The sequence below is a fragment of the Loxodonta africana genome, chromosome 3, assembly GCF_030014295.1.
Source record: "Loxodonta africana isolate mLoxAfr1 chromosome 3, mLoxAfr1.hap2, whole genome shotgun sequence".
Taxonomy (NCBI): Eukaryota; Metazoa; Chordata; class Mammalia; order Proboscidea; family Elephantidae; genus Loxodonta; species Loxodonta africana.
The window spans coordinates 7,704,726-7,721,755 of NC_087344.1; the positions used below are offsets into that span (position 1 = coordinate 7,704,726).

Sequence of the window (17,030 nt, forward strand, 5' to 3'; positions counted from 1 at the left end):
TGCTTTTTGGGGGGGGGGGGTCCCATCCGGTTTTGCCCCCAAACTGCCCCACAGTCCCAGGAGGAAGGGTCCCTGATCCAGGGCAGCCCACAGCCCCCTCTCCCCAAGGAAGCGGGAACCTCTCCGTTTTCTTCGGCCCCCTCCTCGGGGGTGGGAGACAGGGGCTCTGGCGGCCGCTGCGGTCTTTCCTGCGGCAGTGTCCTTGTGGCTGCTTGGGGACCAGATTCCCCCAAGCCCCCCTCACTGGCCCACCCTCAGAGCTGTACTTGATATGTCTGAAAACTTAATTTAAAAACTAAAAAAAAAAAAAAAAAAAAGAAGAGCTGTACTTGATATGTCTGAGAATTTAATTTAAAAACAACAAAATAATAAAAACAAAAGAAAAAAGGCGCAAAGGAACGTTCTGTCCTTACGTGAGTGAGGCACACCTGCCAATGGAAGGAAAAAAGCAAGCGGACGGGGCCATCCCGGCGCATTGGTGGACGACGGCCATCACATAGAAGAATTGTCTACAGTGAAAAAATAGACTGTCTTTAAACAGAATATGAATACGCGAAGTTGTTCATTTTAAACCTGGCGACTGGCGGTCTGTTGGTTGGTTTCTTTTTTTAAAAAAAAAGGAAAAAAAATACACTATTAAAAAAAAACCAGACTGGCTACAGTTACACTGAGAGCTGAAGAGAAAGCGGATTTCCGCCTCTCAAGTCCAGCGGCCCCGGGCGGAAGGAGGGCGAGGGGGTCCGCGGCCCGCCCTCCTCTGGTTCTGGGGAGTACCCCTGTTTGCTCCCTGCCCCCCCACCCCCCACCCGGAACCTCTCGTTTTGGAATCGGAAGGAAATGAGGAATGTGCCAAGTACTCGAAGGCGACGGCCGGGGCCGTGCAGGGGGCTTGAGGGGCCGCGTCATCTCCGGGGACCGTGCTGAGACGCAGCCACCACCGACGCCTCCTCCTGCCCTGCCCGCTGGGGGCCAGGCCTCCAGGGCCCATCCGGCATGGGCAGAGGCGTCTGGGGCCGGCGGAGTTGGGCCGGGGGTGCCATGGCTTTAGGTTGCATAGTGGTCAAAGCTCCCGAGGTACTCCAGTGCCGCCTGGTAACAGAACTGGTACTCGTCCTGGAAGGGTGGGGGAGCTCCGTTAGTGCCGCCCCTGCTCTAACACCTCCCAGGGCTCCTGATGGCCCTCAGGCTCCTGGGCCACGGACGTATCTCTTACAGGTGGCCCCTTCAGCCCCCAAGGCACTCTCTAAAAAACCAAACCTGTTCCCATCAATTCCGACTCATAGCAACCCTACAGGACAGAGTAGAACTGCTCCATAGAGTTTCCAAGGATCACCTGGTGGATCTGAACTGCTGACCGAAAGCAGCTGAGCTGTTAATCACTGTGCCACCAGGGCTCCAAGGCACTCTCTGGGGGCCTCCAAATACAGTGGGCAGCTTCACACCTCCTTGCCTTCGCAGAGGCTGGGCCCCCTGCCTGAAGTACCCTCCTCATCTTTCATGACTTTGGGGCTCTGGCGTCCCCTTGGGGCTGGGAGTCTGTGACTCTGTCTCCCCAAAGACGATGAGCTCTGAGGATGGTGTTAAATATGCCTTACATGAAGGCAAGCCCAGGGAAGTCACTCCCTACTCTGGGCCTCTGTACATTTTCCCATTTGTACATCAAGAAGGGGCTGAGCTTTAGCACCTGTGGCCGTTCCACCAGTAAGGCCCAGGGCAGGGTCCTGGCTCAGCTGTGAACCTGCCACGACTTGGTGGCTGGGAAGGATTCATCCCTGTCACAGCTAGTGACACTTCTTGGCTCCGGACCTCAGTCTACTCATGGGTCCAAACCAGTAACCAGTTGTCATTAAGTTGATGGCGACCCTACACGTGTCAGAGCAGAACTGTGTTCCATAGAGTTTTCAATGGCTCTGACCTTTTGGAAGCAGATTGCCAGGGCTTTCTTCTGAGACACTTCAACTTCCCACCTTTTTGTAAGCAGCCAACTCTATTCACCGTTTGCACCGCCCGGGGCCTCCCACGTGTCAAAAGGGTTGACTAACACCCCTCTTCCAATCTCGGAAGTATCTGAGGGCCTGCCAACCTCAAGAGCCCAGAGAGGCTGCCCCCCCATCTCCCAGAGGAAGAAACCGAGGCTCAGGGTGGCAGGGGTGCCTCCCCCTGCCTGCCCTCACCTCTGTCTGCACCATGGCCGGCCGCTGGGTCCGCAACATCTTCACCGTCTGGAAAATGTCCACCACGCCCTCGTACCGCATCCGCTCTAGCACGATGCTGAGCGTGATGAAGACGCCCGTCCTGCCCACGCCGGCACTGTGGGGAATGCAGCGGTCAGAGTGGGCACCCCAGCGGGTGGCCCAACTCCCCAGGGACTGAAAGAGCCTGGGGCTGGCCCTGCTGGGTCACAGTTTCCCCAGCCAGGCAAGGGGCTAGGGAACGGGGGTGGGGGTGGGGGGCACTCACCTGCAGTGGACAGAGATGGGGCCGTCCTGGCCGAACTGCTCCTTGGTCTTATGCACTTGGCCGATGAAGTCAATGAAGCCCTCCCCCGACTTTGGCACACCCTGCTCCGGCCAGTCCGTGAACTGGAACTGCCGGACGGTCCGGGATTGGCCGTCCTGGAATGGGCAGAGTCCAGTCTGACCACCATCACCAGTGCTGGCCAAGGTTGTGTTGCTGTCCCCTCCACCCTTCCCCATTCCCTAATCACACCGTCACACATTGCCCCCATCCACTATGCAGCTCAACACCCTTCATCTAGTGGACTACCTTCCATTGAGATGCTCCAATCCTATCCTTAGCGCCCAAGGATGCTGTTATGAACTGAATTGGGTCCCCTTCAAAATAGGCTTGAAATCCTAACCCCCGAACCTGGAAATACGACCTTGTTTGGAAATATCGTCGTTGCTGCTAGCTGCTGTAGACCCGATCCCCACTCATGGGAGGATGACGTGTACTAGAACGAAATGTTGCCTGGTTCTGTGTCATCTTCATGAGTTATGGTATGTTTGCGTCAAACGGTTGTCGTAGTTGGGCTGCCGAGTCGGCTCGGACTTACGGCTACCTTACGTATGACAGCCCGAGACGCTGCCTGCTCCTGCGCCACTCTCACAACTCTTGGTCCATTTGAGTCCACCGTTGCCGTCATGGTGTCATTCCATCCCAGGCAGGGCTTCCCTCATTTTCGCTGACCTTCTACTTTACCAACCGTGAGGCGCTTTTCTAGCGATTGAGCCAAAAAGGGGGTTTGCTTTGTTATGTAAATGACGCTGTATCAGAGTGTGGTGGATCCTAAACCTAACCACTTCTGAGTCATATAAACAGAGCAGAATAGACACAAGGGGAAAACAGATGCCAAGGAACGCCAGCAGACACCAAAGTCTAGAAGAGAGGCCTGCAGAAGAAACCGAGCTGCCTAAGACTCTCGTTTGGACTCCTAGCATCAGAACTGTGAGAAAATAAATTTCGGTTCTTTAAAGTCCCCCACTTGTGGTAGTTCTGTTATAGCAGCAGTAGAGAACTAAGACAGGATTTGGTACCAAGAGTGGGGTGGTGCTGCTCTAACAAACACCAAAATGTGGAAGAGGCCAGCTACGAACCAAAAAGTCAGCAGTTCGAATCCACCAGCTGCTCCTTGGAAACCCTATGGGGCAGTTCTACTCTGTTCTATAGGGTCCTATGAGTTGGAATCAACTTGATGGCAAGAGGTTTGGTTTACGGGGTTAAAGCTGGAAGAATGTGGATGTACTTGATCATAAGAACCGAGACTGCCCAGAAGAGGCTGCTGGTAGGATTATGGACATTAAAGGCAACACTGATGAGGGCTCAGAGAGAACTGAGAGCTGTGGGGAAAGTGCCAGGTGCCATCAACAGAACATTACTAGAAATACTGATGTTAATTGTGCTTCTGGTGAGGCTTTAAAAGGAAAACGGTGAACAAGTGATTGGACGCTAGAGGGAAGGCAATCCTTGTTATGAAGTGACAAAGACTGTGTCTGAATTATGTTTGAGTGTCTTGTGGAAGGTAGAACTTGGAAGTGATGGACTTGCATATTTGGCTGAGGGGATTTCTAAGCAAGTTCTTAACGGGGTGGCACAGCTTCTCCTTGGTGCTTATAGTAAAACGTGGGTGGAGAAAGAGACTTAGAAAGCAACTGTGTAATAAGAAACCAGAACTTCAAGATTTGGGAAATTCTGTCGTATGAACTGAGAAAGCTTGTCTGGGAACTTTCGCTAAGGGTGAAAATTTTTTATTAAAGGGATTAGGCCTGTGACTGGTGAATCTATCCAACAACCTCAGCAGGAGTCCTGTCAGCTTAGACTTAAAGGGACAAAGACAAGATGAAAGGAAAGAAGATGTCTGCCTGCTGGAATGTTACAGGCAGGAAATGGGCCAGTGGAGCTACTTGGTTGTGAACATCTGTTGTCTTCCAAGAAAAGAAAGGGACCATCCTGGGAGCAGTTCAGAAACCAGCAGGATTGTCATAAGGAGCATGGGGGTGTTGAGTGTGTGTGGGGGGACCAGGGCCACTGCTTTCTCAGTTTCAAAGGATGGGGCTACCACCTAGTTTCAAAGAGTGGTGTTGCCACCCAGAGTTGACTGGGCAGGCCTGACACCCAGGGCCAAGGGGTTTCCATCCAGACTCCAGAAAGCACGGTCAACACTCAGAGTCTGAAGAGAGGGACCATTGCCCACATGTGCCTGGAGAAGAGAGGATTATTTTCAAGCCTTGAGAGCTAATGAAATTTGCCCTGCTGAGTTTTGGAATTGATGGTACCTGTGACCCCCTTCTTTCCCTCCAATTTTTCCCAGCTGTAATGGGAATGTCTACCTTGTGCCTGTTCCACAGATGGAAGGGAATTCTGCCCCAGGATGCAACACACCCAATCACCCACACCTGAGTTAGCGGATTCTGAGATTTTGGACTTGGAGTTGATGCTGGAATGGGTTAAGACTTTTGGGGATGATGTGATGGGGCGAATGTGTTTCTCATGTGGGAAAAACATGAATTTTAGGGGGCCAAAGGGTCAAATGTTATAGATTGAATTCTGTCACCCCAAAATGTGTGTTGAAATCCTAATCCCCATACCTATAAATATTACCCGGGTTGGAAACGGTGGTTTTCTTTTGCTGTTAATGAGATCATAGCAGAGTAGGGTGGATCCTAAACCTAACCCCTTCTGGGTTATAAAAAGAGCAGAATAGACACAGAGGCACACGCGGGGGGAAGACGGATGCCCAGGATCGCCGACAGACGCCAGAAACTAGGAAAGAGGCTCATAGGAGGAACCAACGTGGCTGAGGTGTAGACTCCTAGATTCCAGAGCTACGAGAAAATGAAGTTCTGTTCTTAATCGTCACACACTTAGGATGTTTCTGTTACAGCAGTGTTAGAACACTGAAGTAGATGCCAACGCCATCAACCTACCTTTACCGTTCAATTATGCCAACTTACACAGACACTGTCCATCGCCCAGCACCCAACCATTCCTCTCTCTCCACACCTCCAATCCCACCCTCCATCTAGCACCATCCCAGTGTGCAGCTTTCCATTGAGATTCTCTGTCCTCTGCCACCCAACCTCCCCTTCTTGGTCCCTTTGTCCGTCACCGTGATGCTCTGTCATCCTCCGCTCTGTATCATGGACCATCTCAGAGCACCAAGCACCATCCCACCACCACCTCCTCCCAAATCCCATCACCCACCACTGGCAACTCATCATCCTTGACTTTCTCTATCCACCCCGCGACCCCCCTCAACCACTCCTTTCTCCAGTCCCATCCTTCCCCCACCGTCGTCCTCTGACATCTTCCACCCTTCAGGGTCCAATGGTACTCTTCACCACCATCTGCTCTTTTCCAATCACATCCTCCACCATCAAAATGCCACCATCCAGTATCATTATACTCTATACTCTACCACCGTTTGCCATCCAGTGGTGTCATCTCACCCTGATGTTCTCCATCCTCCGCCACCCAACAGCACTGTGTTCTGCCACTGACCACTGACGGTTCATCAGCCTTCACTGTTCAAAGGCATTTTCCATTGCTTTTCTCCACAAACATGTGCCCCTACTTCTATCCCATCTTCCTCATTCACCACAAATAACTCGTCTCCCTTCACTGACGCCAAGTACCATGTTCTATTGGCACTCTCATCCTCTGAGACCCATTCTCCGATTGTTCAGTCCCATCTTCCTGCCACCCGTTTACCCTCCATCACTATCCAACAATACCATCTTCCATCCCCTGACATTCGACGTTTACCCTTCCCCAACCCAGTGGCGCCATCTTGTACCACTCAGCACTACTGCTGTTCACTTGTCAGACTGAATTCACCATGCACTGGTGTCATCTTCGCTGACATTCCCCATCTTCTATCATCCCACCCCTGTATCCTCTAGCCTCCTCTCCCACCATTAACTTGGATCCTCTGTCACCCAATGGGACCACCTTCCACTGGCAAGTTTTATCAATCATCCTCCCTTCTCCTACCACCCAATACTGTCCACTTTCCATTCTCATTGTTCGCCATCTTTTTTCATCCCCTCTTCCACCACTCATCATTATTAATCTCATAAATCTCCCCCACCTCACCTCCAGCCTCTGCCACCACCCTCTTCCTCAAGCCACAGGTTGTTGCCTCCAGGGAAACGCCCTACCCACTTAAGCCACATTCCCTAGTGAGTTGTCTCATACATGCTCCCGTAGGGACACTACAGGGTCACTGTAGGGATGTGGCCAGCTCTTCCATCTACTTGGTGGTTAGAGTGATTGGCCAGCTAGTCAACTCACTCCTCTTCCTCCCAGCCCCTGTTATTCTGACTTCCAGGCCTTTGCTTCTTCCACCAACCAGGGAAGCTCTCTCCAGACCACTAAGGGAATTGTTAAGCACACTTTCGAGGCTGGTGCGGCTCCAGCCCCTCCTAGCAATCTGTCCCCACACTCACCCGGGCATCTGTGACCTTGAACTCCCGGAGGATATACTGAGGCATGTTGTATTCCGCCATGGGGTCCACCACGAAGTACTGGTAGCGGGCGGAGCGCTCGGCCGGCCAGTACTGGTGACACTTCTCCTGTAGAGCAGATGGCACCTGCAGTCAGCCCTGTTTTAGTCCCATCCCGTCCCCTGTCCCCCCACCCCATCTTGCATAGCTTGGTCAGCACGACCACGGTGGTGGAGTTGTCCTCCCACAGCATACACCCCCGCAACACCCACTCACCCGGCCCATCTCGCGCAGCTTGGTCAGCATGACTACAATGGTAGAGTTGTTCTCCCACAGCATACGCCAGAAATCCTCTGTGGTCTCTGCAAGTGGCCCCTGTGTCGCGATATAGGCCTTCTGCTGCCTGCAGGGCGATGCGTGTGAGCCTGGGGCCACTGCGGAGACTGAGGCCCAGGCCCCCATGGAACCAGCAGCCCAAAGCCACTGGGCTGGTCAGGACCAAGCCAGGACTCCACAGTAGCCATCCCCACCTACTCTCCCCAGAACGGCTGCCATTGCCCATCTTGGCCAACCCTCACAGTGGCCCCATTTTGCACACGGGGAACCATCAGCTTCAGGATGAATGCCAAACCACTTGACAAAGCTGTGAGACTCTGACCACTGACCTATCCCACCTTCTCCCACCACTCCCTTTGAGCACCATTCAACTACTTTCAATTTTTTTGCATGGTTCGAGTTCTCATCTCCAGGCCTCTGCCCTCCACCGGGCCAGGGTCTCTCCACCTGGCACTGTGGACATGGGGACCAGACCCTTCTCTGGGCTGGGGAGCCTGTGTGCTGTAGGACATTGAGCAGCATCCTTGGTCTCCGCCTACTCGACACCAGTAACACCTTTCCCCTCTGTAGCTGTGACAACCACAAATGTCTCCAGATATCGCCCAACATCTCCCAGTGGGCAGAATCGCCCCGGGTGAGAACACTGGTTTAGGCACGGCCTCAGCTCCCTCTGCCCAGCTCTGGACCCACACAGGACTGGAGGCTGCTTGTGGGTCAGGCTGAGACCCTTCTGGGGCCGTGCGGTGGCTGGGGGGAGGCACCTGTAGCCATCGATGAAGCTGGCGTTGATGTAGTCGGAGCCCTCCACACCCCGAATGGGCTGCAGACACACCCGCGTGCTCTCGTAGGGCATGATGTTCACCAGGCGGTTCTTGAACTTGTTACAAGGCAGGTTGGCACTTATAAAGCGGGAAGTGTGGGCCTTGGAGTTGGCCAGCCGCTGTGGGGACAGGGGAAGGACATCATCAGGACAGCTGCTATGGATTGAATTGTGTCTTCCCCCACAAAAAAAAAACCATTGCCGCTGATTCATAGTGACTCTATGGGACAAAGCAGAACCACCCCATAGGGTTTCCAAGGCTGTGATCTTTACTGGAACAGACTGCCACATCTTTCTCCTGCAGAGTGGCTGGTGGGTTCGAGCCACCATCCTTAAGGTTAACAGCAGGGCGTTTAACCACTGTGCCACCAGGGCTCCCTCCCCTCAAAATACCAAAAAAAAAAAAAAAAAAATTCCATCTCATAGAAACCCTATGGGGCAGAGTAGAACCGTCCCATAGGGTTTCCAAGGAGCGGCTGGTGGATTTAAACTCTTGACCTTTTGGTTAGAAGCGAAGTGCTTAACCACTGTACCAGCAGGGCACCCCAAAATACATGTTGTGAAATCTAATCCCTATACCTGTGGTTATCACTCTATTGGAATAAGGTTTTCTTTTCTGTGTTAATGAGGCAGTATTTGTGTAGGGTGTGTCTTAAGTCAAATTTCTTCAGATATAAAAAGACCAGATTAAGCAAGCAAGCACAATTTGAGGGGAAAATACAGGCCAGGTGGAGACTGCCAACAAATAAGGAACAGAAACTGAAAACAGACAAGGACCTTCCCCCAGAGTGGACAGAGAAAGCCTTCCCCCGCCCCCCACCCCCCCCCCCACCCCCTGGGAGCTGGCACCCTGAATTTGAACTTCTAGCTTCCTAAACTGTGAGAACAAATTTTTATTCGTTAAAGCCACCCGAGGCCTGATTTCAGCCCGAGCGCTAGTGGTGGAAGGGGAGCCGTGGGCACCCGCCCCCCCAGTCTCCGCCCCCTGGGAGGCCCGCCCAGCACCCCCTTCTGCACCTTGAACTCCAGCTCCATGCCGGTGACGTGCTCGCCGGGCTCCACCTGGGCCAGCTTCTGGATGTAGGCGTAGAGGCTGCGGGCGGGCACCTCGGTGTTGCCGCAGCCCACGGCCTCGAGCAGGGCCTCGTGGATGAAGCTGTACTGGTCCTCCGTCTGCACCATGTAGTTGCGCTGGGACCGCATGAGCGTCACATGGCCGTACACGTCCACTGTCTTCTCTGGCTTGATGCGCTCCAGCATGGCATCGATGACGATGAAGCAGCCCGTGCGGCCCACGCCGGCGCTGCGGGGCAACGGGGCGTTGGGTGCTCGGGCTTGGGAAGGGTCTGGAGGATGGGTGGGCCAGGCCCTGGGGCACGGTGGTCAAGGCAGGGCTGAGAAGTGAGGAGAACCCCCCGATTGGGACCTAGGCGGGGCTGGAGTAGGTGGGGCAGAGGGTGGGCTGGGTATGCTGGATGGACCCAGAGCTAGTGGGGTGGGCCTGGCAGGGCCAGAGGTTGGGGTGTAGAGGGCAGGGTGGGCGGGGCCTAACAGTGGCTGTGGAGGGCGAGGTGGGAGCAGCTGGCCCAGGACTGAGGGTGGGCAGGGCTGGAGTGGGAGGGGCCGGTGCAGGGCAGAGGTGGGCAGTGCCTGGGCTCACCTGCAGTGGACCACGATGGGTCCAGCGTCGGGCGGGTTGCACGTCTTCACTCTCCGCAGGAATGCCAGGAAGGGCGTTGGGTACTCAGGCACCCCGTGGTCTGGCCATGCCGTGAACTGGAACTGGCGGACCTCGCGCTTCTCACTGGAGCCATTCTAGGGGGCCACAATGACACCACTGGTCACCACCACGTTCTGCTGGCCACCCATGTGCAGATGATGCCTAAGTTCACACCTTGACCGGCCACCCCCTGAACTCCCACTCAGTGTCCAGCCGCCCGGATGTCTCCATGTGGGTGCCTCAGGGGTTGCACACTCAACACGGTCAAAAGGGTGCTTGACCTTCCCTAAAATCCTCCTCTCCTGCCTCCCCTTCTCAGCTGAGGGCAGCTCTGCTTTCTAGGCATCGGGCCACAACCTGGGGGTCGCCCTCAATTCCCCCTCTTACCCTCTCCTCTTATCCAACACATTAGCCAATATGCTCAGCTCTGCCTCAAATTCTACCCAAAATCCACCCATTTCCCTCCTCCTCTACCTCCACCTGGTCCAGCCCCATCACTGCCTGCCTGGACAGTGCAGTTACCTCCACCTGGCCACCCACTCCTGCCCTCCCCCTCCCCCACCCAGTCTGTTCTCCCACAGCAGCCAGAGGGCACCCCTAAGCACCTGAGTCAGGGGCCGTCTCTTCTCTCCCCTCAGCCCTCCAGGGCTCCCACCTCCCTTGGGTAAAAGCCCAAGTCCTCCCTGCAGCCCCCGGGGCCCTGCATGGCCTCACCCATCTCCTCCTTTTTCTCCCTTGCTCACTCTGCTCCAGCCACACTGGCCTCCTCGCTGTTCCTCCAACTGACCAGGCCTGGTCCTGCCTCAGGGCCTTTGCACAGGCTGTTCCCTCTGTCTGGGTCACCCCTCCCTCAGATCTCCCCATGATTCCTCCCTCACCTCTGATACCTACTTGTAAGATTTTTTGTTATGTATAAATCGTGTCTTGCCTGCTAGGCTGTGAATTACACAAAAGCAGGGCATTTTGTCTGTCTTGGTCCCTACTGTGTACTGGTGCTTAGATTAAAGCCAAACTGGAGCCTGGCACACAGTTGGTGCTTAATAAATGTGTACCGAGTGAAGGATGAATGAACGGAGAATTCTTACCTCCTGTTCATCTAAGGAACCCTGGTGGTGCAATGGCAAAGCACTTGGCTGCTAACTGAAAGGTTGGCAGTTCAAACCCACCCAGCTGCCCCTGTAAAGATCACAGCCTAAGAGCCCCTATGGGGAGTTTTACTTGGTCACATGGGGTGGCTATGAGTAGAAATTGACTCGATGGCACCCAGCAGCCACCACCTGTTCATCAGCTTGGTTCCCCACCCTGTGCTTGACACTGGAGGACCTGACCCTGTTTTAGGGGAAGATCTTGTGTGTGTGTTTTGATTTTTGGTGACTGCGCTCTTGGGCATTAGGCCAGGTAAGGTCAGAGGGCAAATGGGGTTGGGGGCTGGGTGTGACTGAAGGCAAGGAGCAAAGATAGGCGCAATGCAAGCTAGGCTCTGCTGGCTATGTCTTCCTGCCATGGCTGGGGATAAGAGTCGCCCCTGAGCCTTAGTTCCCCCATCTATGAAGGGGGCTGCCTGAGAACATGGATGCGCTGGGCCATCCGTCTGTCCCGTAGGGAGCTCCCAGGGCAGAATCCAGGGCCCCTGTCTCCCCACACCCCCCAGCCCTGGGGTGACCACCTTGTGTAGCGAGAAGGTCCGCACACAGAACGTGGCCAGCTCGATGGTGTCCAGCAGCGTGACCTGGATGAAGCCATAGGTCTCTGTGCCACGGTTGGGCCAGTACTGGTCACATTTGATCTGCAGCGGGTGAGACCAGGGCGTGAGCAGGTAACGGGGCTGTTGGGGGCTCAGGGGCGGGGGGCCGTGCCTCACCCGTGACTTCTCCTCGAGCCGTGTCATCATGACAATGGTGGCCGAGCGCTGCTCCCACACCATGCGCCAGAAGTCGCCGAAGGTCTCAGGCAGCGGGCCCTGAGTGGCAATGTATGCGTTCTGCCGCCGGTAGCCATCCACGTAGTTGGCATTGATGTAGTCGCTGCCCACGATACCTGCAGCCGGGGTGAGAGGCCAGGGGCTGATGGGGGGCACTCCGCTGTGGCCCCAAGCATGGACCTCAGGGTCTCTCCCCGTCGGCACTGGTGATGTTTAGGACTGGATCCTTCTCTGGTTTGGGGCCTTCCTGTGCAATGTAGGGTGCTCCGCCCACTTGATGTCATAGCACCCTTCCCACCGCCCAGTTGTGACAACCAAAAATGTCTCTCCAGGCATCGCCTAATGTCCCCTGGGAGACACAACTGTGCTGATAAAGAACCACTGATGTAGAAAGACAGATGGATAGATGCTATGGACAGTAGCCATCAGCTAAATACATGCCTAAAGATTCCTGGTGGCCTCTGGCTGGAGCTGGACTATGCCTGTGACCAGAACTAGGCTTCAGTTTCCCTACCTGCTCCCTGGTTTGTCCACGTTAGCCCTGCCCCAGGGTCGGGAGGAGGGTGTGGGTTCCTGGGGTCCCCTCACACCGCTACCTTCGATGGGCTGGAGAATGACGCGGGAGTGGTCGTAGGCGATGACGTTGGCGTAGCGGTTCTTGGGCTTGTTCACTTCCAGGTTGGAATGTTCCCATGTGAACTGCTGCCCCGGATCGATGGACTGTGGGGAGAGGGGAGACGAGTGTCAGGGTGGGTGTCGGGGAGCTTGGGGGCCGGGCAGGCAGGTGGGTGATGGGCCAGCTCACCTCATACTCCTGGGAGAGCTTGAGGCTATCGTTGGCCTTGAGGCGCTCCGTGTGCTCTGCCATGTCTGCGATGGGGATTGGCGGGTGGCTGAGCATGCCTGCGGGAACAGCAGATCGGCCAGTGAGGGCAGGTCACCCAGGGGCCGGCCAGGGCCAGGGCCGCTCTACAGTGTGAGTCTGCGATGGAGCTGCGGTTAGGAGGCCGTGGCAGAGGGTGTGGCGGACGGGCCAGCGGGAGGAAGGCTCGGGCAGCTCACGTTGGGGCTGGGGCTGAAGGTGGGTTTGTGGCTGCTGCTCCCAGGTGGAGTGGCGTCCTCCCGTCCCAGTGTGCCCAACCCAGATGGCCGGGGAAGGGTACCCTGGAGGCCTTGAAGCTCCCGTGCCTTGTGGCGAGAAGCAGGTGGGTGGGACAGAAATGGATGAAGCAGATACAGCCGGCTGGCCTTCGGGAATCCTGCCTGGGGCACCCCTGGGGTGGGGCGGGGGCTGACACCCTTCACTGCCCCTCGGGGAGTGGAGGAATCGAGGGATTGGAGGAGACACAGGGTGTGTGTGTGTTGGAGGGGCTCCCCATCTACCTCTGGACTCTCAAGACTCATCGCTCCCACTTGGCAGATGGAATGATGACCTCCCTTACCCTGCAGAGTCCCAGGGCGGGGAGTAGGGCTGGGGTTTGCTCCCCCTCCTCACATCCCGGTCAGCTGGATTCCACTCCTCTCCCGGGCCCCCTAGCTGGGCTGCACTCACACACTCTACGCCTACGTCAGGAGGTACACAAGGTTCCAGCATGCAAGGACCAGGTGTAAGTAGTAAGTACGGTCGAAGACTTCTGGTTGTTGTCGTTAGGTGCCTCTGAATTGATTCCTACTCACAGCAACCCCACGTGACAGAGGAGAACTGCCCCATAGGGTTTTCTAGGCTATAATCTTTATGGAAGCAGATCACCAGGTTTTTCTCCCAAAGAGCTGCTGGGTGGGTTTGAACTGCCAACCTTTCGCTTAGTAGCCAACCATTTAACCACTGTGCCACCAGGGCTTCTTAAAGACTTACGGGCCGGACGGCAAACAGCTGCTGCTCTGAGCCCACCCCCATGTTCCCAGGAACTCACATCTAGGAGGGCTCCAGGACCCTGTCTGCCTATATGGCTGGCATCTAGCCTGACTGGCTTGTACCCCTGGCTATCACACACGTGGGCTCCTGGTCTCTTGTACATCTCACCCTGTTCACACACACATGTGTACTCTACGCGCATACACACGTGGCCACATCCAGCCATCAGGAGCCCAACAGACCAGACCCCCGCCCTCCTAAGAAGCCAGCATGTGACAGGTGGGCAGAGGCCAGCTGGGGTGGACACGCAGACAGAGACAGGGTGGGATGGAGAAACCAAAGATGAAAACAAACGGGGGGGGGGGCGGGCGGGGGGCGAAAGGAGGCCAAGAACAGAGAGACACGAGAACTAACTTTCCAAGTGAAACCCCGGCTCCCTGAGGGGGCTGCTGAGGCCTGAATCTGCAGAAACAGCAAACAATAAATAAATGAAAACACGCCTCCCCCGTCCCTCGCTGGGTGCGCGCAGAGTGGTTGGCCAACAGATGCAAAGGGCAGAGCAACTTAAACCCAAGAACCTCTTCTTTAGCAGAGACCCCAAAGCTTTAGGCTTGCCTGTCCACGTCCCCCCAGACCAGCCTGACCTCAGATCCCCTTCTAGGGTCAGCCCAGGTGATTTGGGGGAAGGAGGATACAGGACAGTGAGGGAGGAACTGGAGTGCAGGGGACGGGCATATGGGCCCATGCCACAAGCTCTGAAGGAGAACAGCAGCCATGGGTTAAATACAAATGTTTCAAATCTTCATTTGGATGGAAACAGAACTGAAATGAACTAGTCCAGAGATAAGAAGGAAAAAGGAGTGCGTTAGAAATGACATTTGAGACCATGCATGAGCCCTTAAGGAGGTCTGCAGGCACCACTTAGATAAAAATGTTTAAAATTATCACTTAAATAGAAACACAACTAACATGAGTCAGTGCAGAGACAGAAGGAGACAAGGAGTACGTTAGGAGTGATACGTGAAACCTTGTGTGATCCTTTAAAGGAGGACAGAAGCCAACAGTTAAATGCAAATGTTTAAAATTCTCATTTGAATGGAAACAGAAGTGATACGATGAGCCAGTCAATAGACAGAAAGAGGAAGAAGTACATTAGGGATGACATGTAAGACCATGCATCAGACCTGAAGGCGGTCATCAACTAAACGTTTAAAATCCTCAGTTAGTTGGAAACATAACTGATATGAACCAGTTCAGAAATGGGAGGTGAGACTGGGGTGCTGGTGGAGGAACACATAGAACTAAGCTGTGAGCTCATAAGGAGCACCAGCCATCAGTTAAATAAAAATTCCTTATTTGGTTAGAAGCAGCTGGCATGAGCCCATTATGAGGGAGGAGATGGGGAAGAGTGGGGATCACTGTATGTGAAGATGATCGAGGAGAAGACCCTAATTCTGCTCTCCCGCCAGGGCACTGTGAGGAGGCTCCAGGGGCTACTGAGGAAGAGAGATATAGGGCTTCTGTGCCTCCTAGGGCCACATTCCAAGTGGGTACAGAAAACAGCCAAGGACAAACCTTTGCGCTCGGCACTGAGTAGCATTTAGACTAGACATTTAAATGGAAGCATAGTTCCTCCTGCCAGAAGAAATGAGGTGGGTTTTTTTCTTGTTTGTTTTTAGATGGCCCTTAAGCTCATGAAGAAGACAGCAACCACCAGTGAAAAATGCAACTTTTCAAAAGCCTCACTTGGTCGTAAGCAGAACCAACCCATGAATGTTCTAAACCCAGATACCCGTAGGGTGGGAGATACTTGGGGATCAAGAATTTAATTGTACCATGCACATTTCTCAGTTGGGGCAGATGAGGGTTCCTCTTCCCCCAAGCCACCTCCCCCGTTAGTGCTGTCCCAGGCACATAGGTGTGCTTGGCACCAGGGATAAGCATGTACCTGGTGTCTGGAAGTTAATGCGTCTCATCTCCACAGGGTCCTTGGGGTGGTGGGGGGCGAGGTCAGCATTGTTCAAGAGGCATTTGGTGCGAGGCTCTGAGTCCTTGCGTTTACTTCATGCAGAGCAAGCGGAAGAGTCAGGTGAGTACCAGAGTGTACCCGAAGGCACAGGTAGACACACATGAAAATTATTCAGGCAGCTGGAATGTGACTTCCAGCAGATAGGAGAGGGACTGTGTATGTATAATGAGTGAGTATCCAAGACCATGCATGGACGTGTATGTATACAACTGGGTATCCGAGACCATGCATGGACGTGTAGGATTGGATACGTGGGACCACGCATGGACGTGTATGTATACGATTGGGTATCCGAGACCATGCATGGACGTGTAGGATTGGATACGTGGGACCACGCATGGACGTGTATGTATACGATTGGGTATCCGAGACCATGCATGGACATGTAGGACTGGGTATGTGGGATCATGTGTGGACGCGGATGTGTATGATTGGGTTATGTGGGACCATGCGTGGATGTATACATGTACGATTGGGTATCCAGGACCATGCATGGACATGTATGTGTACAAATGGGTTGGTATCTGGGACCATGTATGGAACGCATGCAACCTATTTGAAAAGCCAGGTGTCCTCTTACTCTATGGGCCCAGCACCACTCTATTTCCCTCCCTCATCCTGCCCTAGGCCTTCAAGGAGCAGGGCCCATTCTTACCTGTCAGGTTTGCTGCTCCAGAAAGCAGACACATGTGAGAAGGGGGGAAAAAAGAGAGGTGAGGGCCATGTTGGTTAAGGGCGGCTTTCTTAATCTCTCTGGCCTTTGGTCTCTTCTCCTAGAAGATGCGGCTAGTCTTTCCTGCTTGGTCTCCCTCACCACAATGAGGCATGTCTTGCCCCTCCTCTTCTAAGCTGAGACAAGCCTCATGTGGCCACTATAATCATCATTCTCAAACTGAACAGAGGCAACCTGTATCCCCAGCGCTTCCCCCTGGGAGGTCCCAAATCTTCTTGTTGAGTGAAGTGTGAGAGTTAATAGCACGAGCCAAACTACTGGCCTGCTTTGAACCTTAGCCCTACCATTCCCTGGCTGTATGACTTTGATCAAGTGGCTTAATCTCTCCGATCCTGTTTTCCCCATCTGTGCCACAGAGGGCTTCTGTGATGGTCCTGAGATGACCTTTCTCAGGACCTTGCCAAAACCTCCTCTTCCAGGAAGCCCTCCCCCCTATCGTGTGGGGCTGGGGGCAGAGAGTACTTACTTCTTATAGAGCAGGATGGCAATGACGATGCAGATGATGAAGACCACGGCCAGCACAGGCCCGATCACCCAGATGAGCCCCTCCTCGCCGTCCACAATGGGCTGAGGGTCTGGGTTATCCAGCTGGAAGGGGTCTGAGAAGGGGCTGGCCGCAAACGTCTGCAGCAATGGGGAGGAGGGGGGGCTTCATCAGTGCCCATTCCTCCT

General features: G+C 54.4%; 1 protein-coding gene across 1 annotated transcript in view; it reads right to left on the reverse strand.

Annotated features, from left to right (window-relative positions):
• Positions 1-290: 290 nt before the first annotated feature.
• Positions 291-17,030, reverse strand: part of PTPRS (protein tyrosine phosphatase receptor type S) — a 132,125-nt gene continuing 115,385 nt past the window's right edge. The window contains exons 19-34 of the mRNA XM_064280341.1: positions 16,825-16,982; positions 16,281-16,292; positions 15,545-15,657; positions 14,011-14,058; positions 12,547-12,644; positions 12,338-12,461; positions 11,682-11,857; positions 11,487-11,606; positions 9,761-9,915; positions 9,118-9,403; positions 8,042-8,220; positions 7,221-7,347; positions 6,948-7,073; positions 2,461-2,615; positions 2,175-2,310; positions 291-1,113 (exon numbers count right to left, since the gene is read on the reverse strand). Coding sequence (XP_064136411.1) covers positions 1,045-1,113; positions 2,175-2,310; positions 2,461-2,615; positions 6,948-7,073; positions 7,221-7,347; positions 8,042-8,220; positions 9,118-9,403; positions 9,761-9,915; positions 11,487-11,606; positions 11,682-11,857; positions 12,338-12,461; positions 12,547-12,644; positions 14,011-14,058; positions 15,545-15,657; positions 16,281-16,292; positions 16,825-16,982 — 2,082 coding nt within the window. The 3' untranslated portion in view covers positions 291-1,044. The remainder of the gene's footprint in view (positions 1,114-2,174; positions 2,311-2,460; positions 2,616-6,947; positions 7,074-7,220; positions 7,348-8,041; positions 8,221-9,117; positions 9,404-9,760; positions 9,916-11,486; positions 11,607-11,681; positions 11,858-12,337; positions 12,462-12,546; positions 12,645-14,010; positions 14,059-15,544; positions 15,658-16,280; positions 16,293-16,824; positions 16,983-17,030) is intronic.